Raw genomic sequence first — 14791 nt, 5'->3', positions numbered from 1 at the left:
TTCCTTCCTTCCTTCCTTCCTTCCTTCCTTCCTTCCTTCCTTCCTTCCTTCTTTCCTTCCTTCCTCTTTCAAAACAATTCAGCCAGTGTATTTTCTCCAAGAGTAGAAAACACTGGTTTGTAAAATCTAGTGAATTTTCAGTCTCTGTGAATGTGCATGAATTAGCAAACCTAGAACCTAGTCTGTGGAATTTTCTCATTCCCGTGGGGCAGAGGCAAGCCTTATATACCTTTCATTTCCTGAACCTGAATTTTGATGCTCCAGATGTAGATTTATCCAAATGTATAATAATCAGAAGCAAGGAAAATTATCAATTTATTTTCTTAAAATCTGCATGTTTCATAAAAGTAGACTATAGCAGGCACAGGGAAAAATCTCTAGTTGATTGAAAGCTTATTATAGATATGGAAGGAATTGGGTTTCCAGAGAATTACAGACTATTGAAAGCTTATTATAGATATGGAAGGTTTTGGGTTTCTAGAGAATTATAGACTGTACTCGTAGAAGTTTCTCATGTTTACTTTCCTTCCTTTGTTGGAAAATATAATAGGAAATAAGGTGGAAGAGGGTGAGAAGGTGAGGTTATTTATACGGGAATGATTAGGATCAATTTATTCATCTCCTAACCTCCCCACTGCTATTCCTCTTACGGAAGAATTATCTATAAATACAAGGATAGAGTAGTCTGAACCTGGGTGTAGAAGAACAAAAGCAACAAAGAACAGTAAACTAAGAAGGCAGGCATCTGATGGTCATTCAGTCTTCTCCTCAAAACTATGTAATTATTTTAGTGATAAATTGTATTCTAATTGTTACAGAAAAAATACATATTAGTTACAACATACCAATGCTTTCCTCTACTGACTAAAAATATTTCTGAATTCGAATTGTACAGTTATTTTAGGCATATTTGTAATTGCCCATTGACATGTTTTTATCTATCCTGGACCCAAGCAATTCAATTCAGATTAAAGCTTAGACATTTCATTAGTTTCTTGTCTCATTGTGAAAAGAGGCATAGTTTGGAATCAAACACAACCTTATTAGGTGACACTCGTGGCTTGTTTAGGAGAAAACTGTAAGATGTTCAGCAGATAAATCTTACTTAGGAGCATATTTTACTTCTCAGACCAGGACAGCAGGTCTTTAGACTAACATCTTTTATATACTTTATCCAATCATTATTTAGTTTGTCCTTGAAGTCTGAAGCCCAACTGTATATCTGTAAAGTGACTATATTTGCTTAGCTATAAACTACAACAAAAATGAATGTTATCATGTAAAACACTTAGGTTGTCACCTATAGTCTAAGCATCAATACCCTAGTTAAATAATTGAGATCACATCTCTCTCTGCCAGGAATTTCCTGTTTCCACTCTAAGACAAGGACACCAAGACATCTCTTGTTTTCAGTCCTTTGCTAGATTCCTCTTGAAACAAATATCATATTTATTTTATGGATTAAAGTAATATTAATGATACTAAGGCTCCCTTGCAGGTATTATATGGGAAAATGATTATGTGACCTGGATTAAACATTCTATTATCATATCTCAAAGCAAGTCTTTGCATCCGTGCGCGCGCGCGCGCACACACACACACACACACACACGCACACACACATCCAAGGACTATAATGTCGGGAGAACAAAGATTCTGACCTCAGGGAGATGTACACCTATATTGTTTGCTTCTTTTACAAAGGTTGATACATTCATTCCTTCTCAGAAACTAAATATTTCCTCTCAGCCTCAGCTTGACCTTTGATAAGGGATAAAAATGTCTGCATATTCTACTAGCATATGCAGCCTGAAAACAATGAAGATGGCACAAATTCCATTCCGGGGGTCCTCCCACATCAGCTTTGGGCCAGGATCATAAAGAATCTCCACATGGTACCTGGCCACCTGGAATCATCTTCAGAACATTTTCTGTGCTGTATGTCATCATTCACCTTAGTCTATAAATACCCGACCCAGAGACTCATTCCAGAAGGGTCCTGGCTTCAGCAGTCAGAGAGTTAAATAAAAACTCCCACAGTGACTGTCACAGGAAACCTTCAGTGCTGCGCACATGAAGTGGGTACACACAGCGCTATTCCCATATATTTTATGCTGTAATTGAGTAGGAATGTCAAAATGATGTGTTTTCCTTAAGCTACATCACTTCAGCACAAATAAAAACCTAAAATGTCAGCAGGTAATGCCAAGTTAGTTCTACATGCAATGTTTTTGGTGAAATGAGAGAGGCAGGTGTTTAACCATTCCGTTTTGAATATGACACAAAGGGTCATGTGTTAAACATTTCCCTAACGCTCTCGATGGCAGTTCACTTGGGTCCTGTGCCTTGCTCAGATTATGGCTCCCCCTTCGGAGTGCCCTCCCCCCCACTCCCTCTCTTCTTACTCTGGTCCTATAAGGTGACACACACCTGAAAGCTTCAGGCTAAAACACTGACACACGCAGCAGGAGGAGGGCTGCTGCTGCATCCCTACTAGAGACTAGAGTTTGCCCAGGAATCTGTCACAGTCTTCCTCAAGATACTCCAGGCACAAGAATCACACGTGAAAATCTCCCATGCGTGAATAGAAGTGTTGTGATGAGAGTCTCTCTTTTGCAAAGAGAAAAGCTAACAGATGTTATTGCTTAGCTGTACTGCAGTGTGTGCTACGCTGCACAACAAAGCTGACATTTTTAGAAGGGCAGTGATCTTTTTTTAATCTTGTTCATGCATTCAGTCAACAAATATTATTGAATAAATTGTCTATATGCCAGGTTCCACACTAGACCGTGCAAATACAGAGATGATCCCTGACTACGAAAACCATCCAGCCCAAAGAAGGACTCAGACTCCAACAAACAACTAGGGGTCATGTGGCAAACGCACTGGCGCAGGGCAGTGGGGGACGGGCTTCCTAGAAAGGTGTGCAAGGTACTCTCCAGGGCGGGACGGGGTGGTGCAGGCAGGAAGAGGAATTGAAGTAAAAAGAAAGGACTTTTAAGGTCAGAGGGGGATGATGTGTTAGGGGGAGCATATGAGCAAAGGAGGGAACCCACTGAATGCTGCTGCAGCCATCAAACCATTTTTAAAATCAAGAAGGGCTAGGGCAGAGACAGGGCTTCAGAGGAAGGCGGGGTCAGAATGTTCAAGAGCTTAACCTATTTATCCCGGTGGGAGAACAGGAGCCTCTCATTTCACAGGACTTGCCCCCTGACGGACCTGCCTGTTTCATACCTCAAGGTGCCTCAGGACCTCCTGGAAAGCTCTCCTCCCTGACCACTCCAAGCCCCCTACCTCCCACATTATTAGCCCAATCAAGACGCCACCTTTGCACCTCACCTTATTCCCTGAGAAAGCCTTCTCTGATCCCTGATTAAATCAGTGGAGAGAACCTGAAAGTCCAGTAGCAGATGCCGGGAAGTGTGAGAATTTAATAAAGAAGGAAGATGTCATTTCAAGTCATTGAGGAAAGAATTTTGAGACAATCGACTATTCATTTGAAAGAAAATAGAGTTAAATTCAGACTTTATGTGACATGTAAATATAAATTATAAATTCCAAATACTCTGATGATCTAAACGTAAAACTGAAAGTATAAAACAGAGGATGTTAAAACATTTTTATAACCTTGGAATAGGAAGGCATTTCAGGACTCCTAGAAACTGTAAAGGAAAACCTTGATGGATTGACTACTCCGAAATTAAACTTTTTTTACACTATGAGTCATACTAAAGTAAAAACAAATGAGAGATTCTAGAATATTTGACAGACAAATGCTTAATATCGATAAAACATAAAGAACTTCTACAAATCAAAACAAATAACCCAAAAGGAAAAAAATGGGGAAAAGGTATGAATGGATAAAACAGAAAAAAGAAATGCAAATGGTGTCTAAGTATACAAAAGCACTAATGATTAAATTGTAATTAAATTTAAAGAGATTAATTTTTAAAAACATAACTTTTTCACCTTTCAGAGTGCCAAATAAAAGAGGGGGTGGGTATTGCGAATCTGAGAGAATGGAGAAAGGGACCCCCCCGCCCCGCACACACCGCAGGTGGGAGTTGGGTACATTAAAACTTTGGAAGGTTGATTTGGACAAATCTCAAAATTTAAAATGAATGTCATTTATGACTGACTTTTAGACTTTGTGAAATTCTTCAAGTCAGGCAAGTCTACATAGACTATAAAAATATTAATGAATGTAAGAAAATCAAGGTAATGAAAAAAATTTCTTTCCGGAATAGTTTTTTCTCTCCATGGATATAGCTCTAGAGCTTTCCTCCCCTGCCAACATCCTCTGAAAGAAGCCATAACCTCAGTCCCATCCCGGAAGGTGGATGGCCTGGTACCACTGTGCTCATCATGGGACATGCACACACGGAGGGGGAAGTCGCTCAAGACAGCACTACATCGTGTGGGTAGGATAGTGTCAGGTAGACCGCCCAGCAATTAGAGAAGTGGAGCAACAGCATTGTATGGCTACAGTTAAACCTGTAAAGGTCAAGAAATCCTATGGTATATGGATTTTTGTGACTCAATGTGAAACCAATACATGGCACCAGATCAGAACCGTGGCTCATACAAACAACTTCTGACCAATTATTGCTGTAGAGAAATGAGCTGCATTAACACTTTCTGGGACTGAAGAATCATAAGGGAAGTGAGAGCACAACCTACAAAGATACGGTAATTACAGCCTTTCCCCGAACACCATGTCTACTGAAACCCTAAAGCTTTTCAGCTTTTCCCGAGGATCATGGAGAATTAAAAATTAACCTGATACCCAAACACTAATTTCCCTCAGTTCACTTATTTGAAGAGAAGGACTTCTTTTGCCTTTGAGATACCTTTCTGTGGCTGTGTAAAGAAACTGGGGTGTGGTTTGTCTATATTCCCAGCGAGTGTTATAAGAAGATTAAAACTGTTCACAACCCCATTTAGATACTTAGGCTCTAAAGCTCCACACACTCATGCATTTCAAGGAGGAAAGTTCAATCTGCCAAAACAAGTAGGTTATTTTCAGTTATTTTCCTAAACCAACTTAAATAAAAATTTTCAGGTGATGAAGAGTGCCAGTGAACATTTATGCAAACATAAATGAAATACGACATTCATTTGAATGAGTATTACATTGAATTGACGATCTTCAAAGAAGAACAAAATGCACGTATGGGTTTGTGGCTATAAAGGTGGCGCTTATTTTCCAATATGTGAAATATAGGCTACTGAAGAGATCCATGTTTTTTTTTTTTTTTTTACAAGACATAATTGAAAATAAATTTAGCACTGCATAGCTGCACCTGTTACAGAGCTTCTGCAGTAGATGGCATCTCTTTGAAGTGGCTGCAGAGTCAGGTTATAAACACTGCAAGCTGCAAGGGCTCTTGTGCTCTCTCTCCCCAAACCACCCAAGGGACCTCTTCAAGAGTACTAGGACAGCTCTAACAAGCTATTTCCTAGATCATGTGCTTCCAAGGTAGCCCGGGATAATACAGGCTTGGCTCAGCTTTCAGCTAAGGAAGGTGGGATGGCAGGACAGTGCGGCTGAGAGCCTGCACTTCTGCTCTGTTTAAAAGAAGTTTGAAAAGTATCTGAAAAGAACCTACTGTCTTTTCATCTCCTGGTAAAGGAAACATCTGACACTCCAGCTAATTTAATCTAGTAATCACAATTTTTTCAAAAGTGCCAAGCACTCTTAATTCCATGTAATTCCATGTGGACTAGTAATAGTCTTTGCTGACAGTAGCTGTAGGTGGTCTTCCAAGACAAGAGCACCTTACACTGGGTTCATATAAATAGCTTCCATTCTGAGAATCTCAGCTGTCATTCTTATCTGAGGTGGTTCTGGGAGGGTTTTTTAATGGCTAAGACTGAAGCATCCAAATGGAACACAACTCATCAAAGAAACACTATAAATGGTGGTTAGTTACCAGGTTGGCCTTTAATATAACTTCATTTGAAAAATAAAGTACCATAAATTAAGCCACTTTATGGAAAAATACATTATAAGTTCAACAACTGACTTAACGATCTACTTTGCAATGATTCTTTAGTAAGCTGAGGAGTGCTTCTTTGGGTTAGACTAGGGTTTCTAAACCTGAGAACTACTGGCATTGTTCGCTGGATCATTCTTCATAGGGGTCTATTCCGTAGGACGTTTAAGAGCATCCCTGGCTTCTAACTGCTAGATGCCAGGAGCATATTCTCCCCCTTCCTCACTGCCCCACCCCCCAACCCCAGTAATGACAACCAAATTCTCCAGACTTTGCCAAATATACCCTAGGGGAAAAATAGACCTTAGCTGAGAATCACTGGGTTAGGCAAATATAAAGGTCATCCTATGCATAATATACTTTGTAATTTCCACATATACTGCTTTTTCAGAGACAGAAGCATAGTGGATATCAGTGGGCCCTTTGTACACGAAAGCGATGTGCTAGGAAAGGGGAAGCCTCTGGTGGTAAAGAGGATCCCAAACTTGTTATCCTAGCAGTCACAACATTATTTTGAAATTTCAAATAACATTTAAGGGATATGATTTTTGTGTGTGTTTATCAAATGTTTTTTTTTTTTTTAAATGGTTGAGAAATTGAGATAGAGAATAAGAAACTATCCAGAAAATGATTTCCTTTCTTTACAAAACACACTGTATTATTAAACAGAGATTTAAATACTTGGAATCTATGCTTGAGACGATATAGGACGACATTACCAATCACAGCAGTTGCCATGTAGTGACAGCTTAGTATGTGTTAGATACTATACTATAAGCATTTAATACACAATAGTTTATTTAAGACTTACAACCTCACCTGGTAGTTAAAAGAATTATCTCTATTTTACAGATAGGAAAACTGTGGCTCAGAAAAGTTGAGAAACTTGCTCAAAGAAAGACTATCATGAGCTTCTTCTGAATTTCCAATAATATATTCATAATTACATGTATTTTGTTTAATGCCTTTTGATAAGTTGATTTTATCTCAAATATTTAATGTACTAAAAGAGGAATTCGGTATGATGTTTTCATAAGTTAACATACTACTTCATGCTGATCTTAGAGGCCATGGATAATTTATATTTAATGCTGTGGAAAATGAACTCTTTCCACATATATAATAAGTAGGTAGGTGATACACAACAGTGTTAAAACTTGGCTGGTACAGTTTGTTGTTGTCCCTTGCAAAAGTAATAAAAAGACAATTCATAGTCTATTTTAAAAAATCTGAAAAGTAGAGAGATAAAAACAACAGAGTGATATAAACTAAACGCCAAATTTGTAATGATGAATTTCACAAAGTGAGAGTAGCTGTTGTGATAATTGTGATCTTTGTGCAGTTCAGCTCAGTGAACTCTGTGCCTGTTTATTTTCAAAGATAATTATTTATGGTGACAGAATGCTTCAGGACGACTGAAAACAAATCTACAGAAAAGTCTAAAACTTTTCTTTAAGGAAGATTTTAAACTTAATTGCTAACAAGCCATACATGTTTGCAAAGGTCTATTAACAGCTGATTTTCTTGAAATGCTTGTTATTTATCATCTGATAAAGGTGCTAATGTGTATTTAAATGGTTTAAAGTCAGAGTAAGAAGCCGTAGCAAAAAATATACTCGATAATTAGAACTTGAAATAACTGGGACTTTTTCTTAATACTTTCTAACAACTATGCATTTCTACTCAGCTCTTGCAAAAGGAAAATTAAAAACAGCACATTTCATGGCCATTTGTGGTTATTCATGTTATTTGAATTCTGAGTTATTTTTGTAACATGGTTGGTGGACACCCCAAACATGTCCTTTGGTGAATGACCAAAAAAAGGCTTTCTCCAGAAATAGATTACACATTGGTCTCCCCCGAGCCTGTGGAACTGAAGTGACAAGCACCAGGGAAGGAAAGCAAAGCAGCTGCTGCCCCCGCCAATGACAGGAAATAGCCCCCCATTCTCTCCAGGACCAGCGGGGCTGGCGTGAATAATAGCTATCTCACTTTTTCAGCATAAACAAGAAATGAAATTGTTCCTTTCCAGGCTAATCACAAAGTAAAGGGTAGTGTGCCCCTGCAGTAACTCACCAGATGATTTTGAATACATCTGTGTGTGCATACCACATAGACACATGTTACAGCACACATCCTAACACTGTTGAACTGTGATGGTGGCGGCTATAAACGCCTTTTCCGCCCAGGAGGGCTTCTCTCATTTGCTCAGTCTGGGTTAGACACTCCAACATTTTTCTCCTACTGAGACCCGAAGGATAAGCAGATGCTGGTTGGGCAGAGAGGGAGAATAAATACCAGCTTGGCTACACTCTGGTTGTGTAATATCCTCTCCATTTACCTGGTTTTTCATCTATAAACATGAGGATTAATAATACCTGACCATCATGCTTAATGTAAGGATTAGAAAAATTATATGTAACTTGGTACAGGGGCTTAATCGATGGTAGTGGTTGTTTGTTAATGAAAATTACATTCTTTTTGTTAGTTTGGTTTTAACAGTAGTCTACTGAATCTGAGCAATGTTCTCGGATATTAACATCATTTTTCATACTATATTCAATTACCTTTTTGTTGAATTAAAAATGAAATACTGTTCCATTTAAACTTCTAGCCTATCATCCTGAAAACTGCAATCTATGTCCATGCTATAATACAGTCATTTTCTTCATTAGAAATGAAGGGTTATAGGCTATGGGTCCTCTAATAGGCCATTCTTGGACTAAAATTCTAATATTTTATGATGAATAGTCTCATTTCTACTATTTCCTATATTTTGCTTGGTTGTTAGGTACGATGTTTTGAATATTACCCCGTGTTACTTATGTTCTGAAATTACTATAATTATGCATTGTAATTACAAAAGCTGAGTTGGAACATCAAGTACTAGTATTATGAGTTCTTTTAAAAAATATACAGTGCATCTTCCTTATGAGATTTAAAAACAGCTAACTGATATATCAGCAAAGCTGCTGCTACAGACATGACAGTGCTGAGTTCTAATGGAACAGTTTGCTGTGCCAAAGGCTTTCGACTGGCTACTATTGGTTCAGGAGTCACTGACAGGCTGCTACTATAGACCACCTGAGCACCCACAAAACAAAAGAATATTGAGCTGAATAAAACTCCCATCCAGTTCAACTTCCCAATGCACAGATAAAGAAGGCAAGATACAGAGTCTGCTTGCCAAGACTGGGTTCATAGTTACAAAGACCTTTTCAATTAAGACATCATATGATCCCTTTGAAGCAGTAAGGTACTACTACTTCAGGACGGCACTCAAGATGTGCGACTGAAATTCACGCCCTAACTCCATGCTGTTCCCATGATTCTTTTCCTTTCTCGAACTCAGGGCTTTAGTGCATCAGTCCCAACTCTTTAATGCCTGGGGATAACCTTTGCTCCAGGGTCCATGTGAAAGGCAGATTCAGGTCTGCGTCCTTGCTCTCCTCAATTCAGTCACCTGGATATGGCTAGAAGTGGCCCAGCCCTGCAGAAAGACCTGATGAATTACAGGGACCTGAGTGCGTGTGTGTTACCATGGTTACTGCCTCCTTTACAAGTGTGATGTCACTTCCTTTTCACTTGTAGCCCGGGAGGAAGGAACTCTAGGAATGGAAACCAACTGTGGGCTAGGGGTGATGTTGTTTCATCTCTCCATTGTTAGTAGTGAGGGTTCTAGTCACATCCACTTAATAGGAACAGGACCTTGGGAAAATCTGAGTAAAAGAAGAATTCGGACTACATTGTCTTGGAGGTTCCTTCTAATTTAAAAATTCTGTGGTGCCATCATTTTATTTGGTAAGGAAAGAGTTCCACTCTTCTAGGTTAAACAAACACACATAATATATAATATTTTCATTAAAGGAAAGAAGCTTTATTATACTGTACTTCCTTGAATGGCTAACCAAAGGCAATGGAAGTGAGAGCATGACAGTGAAACCCTGATCCCAGGGAGTTAGACTTCTAGCAGCCTTAGCTATTGGGGGCACAGCTGTGAACCAGAAGGTTGTAATTGCAAGAAAACCCTACTCATTCAGCTCCTAAGAAGACATAAAGCGATAGCTTCTATTCTTTTTCAGAACAATTAAGATAAAACAAGGGGAAGGGATTTTAAAATGTAGGCTTTCTTAGAGTAGAAACTCTTCTGGAGATTGTTCATTGATTAAAGGGCTGTGGAATGGGAAGCACAATATGAATGAAAGGGGGACAGAAACTAGTAAGTTGCTACTTCAGAACAGTGGTCTTTTTACTCCCCAGCTCCCCAATCCCCTACTTCATCTCACAGTAAATACTTAGGAAAATACATTAATTCTATCTGGTCAGTCAGATTAGGCTTGGGTTTTCAGATATTACTTCTCACATCTAAGACAAGAAATGTACTGATTCCCAATGACGCAATCAATCCTCTCTCTGGTTGAATTTTTTCCTGAAGCAAACTTGGTACTTAAGTAGGTGATTCACACTTCTTGGCCAGAAACTCATTCATTAAAAATCAAGCATTCCCCTATTGCCACATGTTATTTCTTGCTATTTCTTTCTCCCTCCCTCTTGGCCTCAGCTGCAACAGACAGTCTAGAAATTTCAGCCTAGTCTCCAGGAACACAGAATGATCTCTGGTTGGTGGCTGAAAGTTTGCACAGAGACTTCTCTTCAGAAGTGTGGTCTTTAAATCCACAGTCCATGGATTAAACTGACATTTAATGATAAACAAGTGCTACATTGTTTCTTTGAGCCAGTTAAGTGAAATGAAATAAAACTCCTTTATAAATGGAACATATACTTATGGGAAAATCCATTTTACGCGCGTCCCTATAAAATTTGTATGCATTAAAGTACAACATGCCAAGAGGCCTTTCAAAAGACTTTAATGTTTGCTCTTTTTCTTCTGAGCCAAAGAGTGAAAAAAAAATGAATTAATTACTGCTTTGAATCCTTAAGGATATATATTTTACTCTCTTGCCTCAGAAGAAGATGACAAAATGAGATCTTTAAATGACCTGAATAAGAACAACTAACGGTCAGGGTGCCGGCTCCATATTCCATGTTTCTGTTTTATGACAGTTGACACAAGTTTCAAGCCTACCTGTTCCTCGCTCCTCACCGTCGTCGTCTTTCAGCAGCTTGCCAATGGAATTATACCACTTGAACTGTGGGTTAGGGATGCCATAAACACTACAATTAATCAAGGCACTGTTCCCTTCCTTGACTATGATATGGTCAGTTCTGGCAATGATTACGGGCACAGAGCCCAAGACCGTGTCAGTGCCATTTAAAGTGCTGTTAGTCACACTCTTAGCGGTCGCTAGAGTGGATACTAGAATTAAAAAGGGCACAGAAGGTAGAAAGCACACAGGCAGATGGCTCTTCAATCGATCCATCTTCTTTGCTTGCTCTGTAAGGCAACAGAGATGGTTTGCCAATGGAATTGTCTATCGGACAACACGCTGTTCAGAGCTGGCCGGGGGACAAACTTGTCTTGGATCCATAGAGCTGGTTCTTGGTTAAGAACCTGTTAAAAAAAAATGTACATACATAAATATTAGCATCTACACTTTAAATACATTATTTATAAAACGTTAGAAACCCAGCTAAAATACAAACCCACATAATTTTTAAACAACACACAAATTCAGAACATGTTCCAAATATTAAATTATATTTTTCACAAAAATCATAAATAATTTTGTTATTTTTGCTATTGAAACATATAGCTCTTGTAGGAACAATAATATATATCTTATGTTAAATTTATATGACATTACTTTGGAGAGTTAAAAAACTGATTCAGGCTTCTTTCCTTCGGTATGACAAATCACTTTCTACACTATCACCTGAGTTCAACGTGGGTGACCTGATTGTTCACCTGGGGTGTTCCTTAACCTCATATCTTCCTGTGAACATGACTTCCTGTTTATTTCAGTGGTCACAGCTCTGCCAGCATTGGGAAGAGCTCCACCAGAATCAGTCTGGCATTCTCCTAACTCTGCATTACAGCTTCCGGGTCACTCCTTCCCTCCGCTTTCATGCATCTACCCGCACTCCTTTGAGCTCCAGGCCATCCAGCTCTCTCTGCTTCATGTAATTGTTATCTACTGTCTCCTGATCACTCACAGAATGCCCTGGTTTCGATCATCTGCCTTCCAGAGGCTGGGCAATATCAGTTATGTATGGGGTGACATTGCGGGTGGCTGTACTTCCATGTCCAAAGATCTAACCTTCACCTGCATCGCTATCGTCTATTTCATCCACAAATCATATGGCCACATTCTAGACCTTTCGTCTCTCCAAATTCTAAATTCTAAAGTTCCGAGACATTTTGAAGTTCTAAATAACCCTCTTTTACTGTACCCTACCATTCCTTCAGATCTCTTACTCCTCTCACTAGACTTTCTAGCCCTTCTATTTTTCTAGGTCTGTATCTCCTTCTCCACCCCACCCCCACCCCAAACTGCATGCTCCAATTCTCTCAGTCTAGACCCAATATCCTCACCCCTTATTCTCAGCCACAACACTGCCAGTATACAGTTGTGATCAAGCCAATCACTTGTCCTAGTTCCTACACCCAGGAGGCTGGAGCACTACTGGAGAGAATCATACGACCATGTTATTGCCAAAATAAAGGAATCGTCCCCAATGCTAGCTGGGCTTTTGGTGACATTTGGCAATCTGGTTATCAGGGCTTGGTTGGTTCAGTATTTGCTTTTCACAATGTTATAAACATCTTCAGCTTTCAAATCAAGCACCTTAGCTCAGTGATATTTTTTATCTTTCTCAAAAATCACCTTTCTCCTACTAAGATTTGCAGGTATGAATTCCCATTTCCCCGCCTTTTAAAAAGAATCTTGCATTTTATCCTAAAGTCTTCCCCTGCCATGTACTTCAAATTATTCCATTCTGTGTTTTGCCTGTTCTTTATTGAAACAGCTCTTGCTCAAGTCACCAGTCACTCCTAGTTGCCAAATTTTGAGTCTTTCTCTTGCCAAATCTCTGTGGCAACTGCCACTCTTAACTATTCTTTCTCAAAACTTTCTCTTTCCATGGTTCCCACACTCTGCTTCTCCTAACTGCTCCCATTATTCTTTACTAGTTTCTCTTTTTCTTAGTCCTTAAACGTTAGTGAACCCCTGGAGTTCCATCATTGGCCCTCTTCTCTTTTGACCTGCAGCTCTTCTTATGGTTCCATTCCCATGCCTTTATTACCACCTCCAACCTAATAACTCTCAAATCTATGTCCTTAGTCCTGACCCTTTCCTGAGGTTTAGACTCATATTACTAACTGTCCACTAGACATCTTTGCCAGAATGTTTGTTCTGAAGATAACTCAAAATTAACATTCCCAAACTAAACTCATCGTATCTGCTAAATATGCTGCATTTCCTAGATCTCTTATTTCAGTTCTGGGCAGCACCATCTGGCAGGTTTGCATGGGTATCGATCTTCCATTTGACAATTGCCCTCATACCCTCAGAACATCAGTAACTCTATGTTATTGATTCCACCTCTTAAATGTTGTTTGGATTATTCCATCCTTTCCATCTCCTCTGAGTGAGCCTCAGTTCAGGCCACCCTATATTCTTAGCTGAAATGATATGGTAGCCATGTACACGATCTGCCTGCCTCCAATATTTCCCCAGTTCCCAATCCAATCCCTATAACCATTCTACAACACAGAATCTAATATTAGGCAGGCACTATTCTAGGTCCTAGAGACAGAAGAGTAGAGAAGACAGGTCTTTCCCATTACTTAGAGGTTACATACTAATGGGGAAAAGCAAACAAATACCACACAAATAAGAATTTCAGCTAATGATGCATGCTTTGAAAAACACACTATGATGCACCTGAGTGATGAGTTAGGCAATCCTGAAAAACTTCACTGAGGAGGTGGCCCCTGAGCTGGGGCTCTTTAGGAATCTGCCATGCCTAAACCTGGGAGGAGAGCATTTCAGGAAGAAGAAACATTAAAAGCAACAGAGTGCTACAGGATGGGTCAGAGAAGTAGACAGGCCCAGAGGACCTAGGGCTTTGCAAAGCAGAGTAAAAAGCTTAGATTTTTATCTGACAGTCAAGGGGAAATTTTAAACAAGGGAGTGACAGAATATGGTTTCCTTTTAAAAATCGACTTTACTGTGGTATAATTTACAAACAAAATACCCATTTTAAGTATATGTTTTAATGGGTTTTGACTAATTTATACACTCATGTAACTGCCATAATCAACAAGATATAGAATACTTCCATCACCACCAAAAGTTCCCTCATGTTCCTTTCTGGCTGTAGTTTTTAAATTGATCCATTCCAGTTATTTTTGTTTATGGCATGAGGTATGGATTGAGGTTCATTTTTCTCCCCCAATATGGATATCCAGTGGTTTCAGCATGGTTTGTAAGAAGACTGTCCTTTCTCCAACAGATTATTTTGCCTTCCTGTCAAAAACAATGAGTCTATTTCTAAGCTCTTTATTCTGTTCCATGAATGTTTATGTCTATCCTTATGCCAATACCACACTGACCATACTGTAGTCATTTACTGCCTCATTTACCTTTGTATTTGCAGTGTCTGAAGTTGTCCCTGATACTTGAATTGCTGAATGAATCTCTCTTTCAAGGCATAAATTATGATTCCAATTCTGTAGACAATAAAACTGAAGAGGTACCAGGGGCTGAAAAATCAGCCTCAGGCCATAGGTTCGTTCAGTGGGAAAGACAAAAGTTTTTTTTTAGTGCCATAGGCTTTTCACACTCTGTCCTAGACCAGAGCGCCTTCCTGCCCCGGGAAGGCCAGTGGTCAGC

General features: G+C 39.2%; 1 protein-coding gene across 1 annotated transcript in view; it reads right to left on the bottom strand.

The window, feature by feature from the left end:
* MFAP3L (microfibril associated protein 3 like) overlaps window positions 1-14791 on the bottom strand; it is a 38472-nt gene that overhangs the window by 5805 nt on the left and 17876 nt on the right. The window contains exon 2 of the mRNA XM_006906320.3: window positions 11083-11508. Within this exon, the coding sequence (XP_006906382.1) occupies window positions 11083-11377 (295 nt within the window). The 5' untranslated portion in view covers window positions 11378-11508. The remainder of the gene's footprint in view (window positions 1-11082; window positions 11509-14791) is intronic.

Source organism: Pteropus alecto, unplaced genomic scaffold (assembly GCF_000325575.1).
Source record: "Pteropus alecto unplaced genomic scaffold, ASM32557v1 scaffold50, whole genome shotgun sequence".
Taxonomy (NCBI): domain Eukaryota; kingdom Metazoa; phylum Chordata; class Mammalia; order Chiroptera; family Pteropodidae; genus Pteropus; species Pteropus alecto.
Note: the sequence above shows the minus strand (reverse complement) of the source record. Positions and strands in the feature narration are given on the sequence as shown.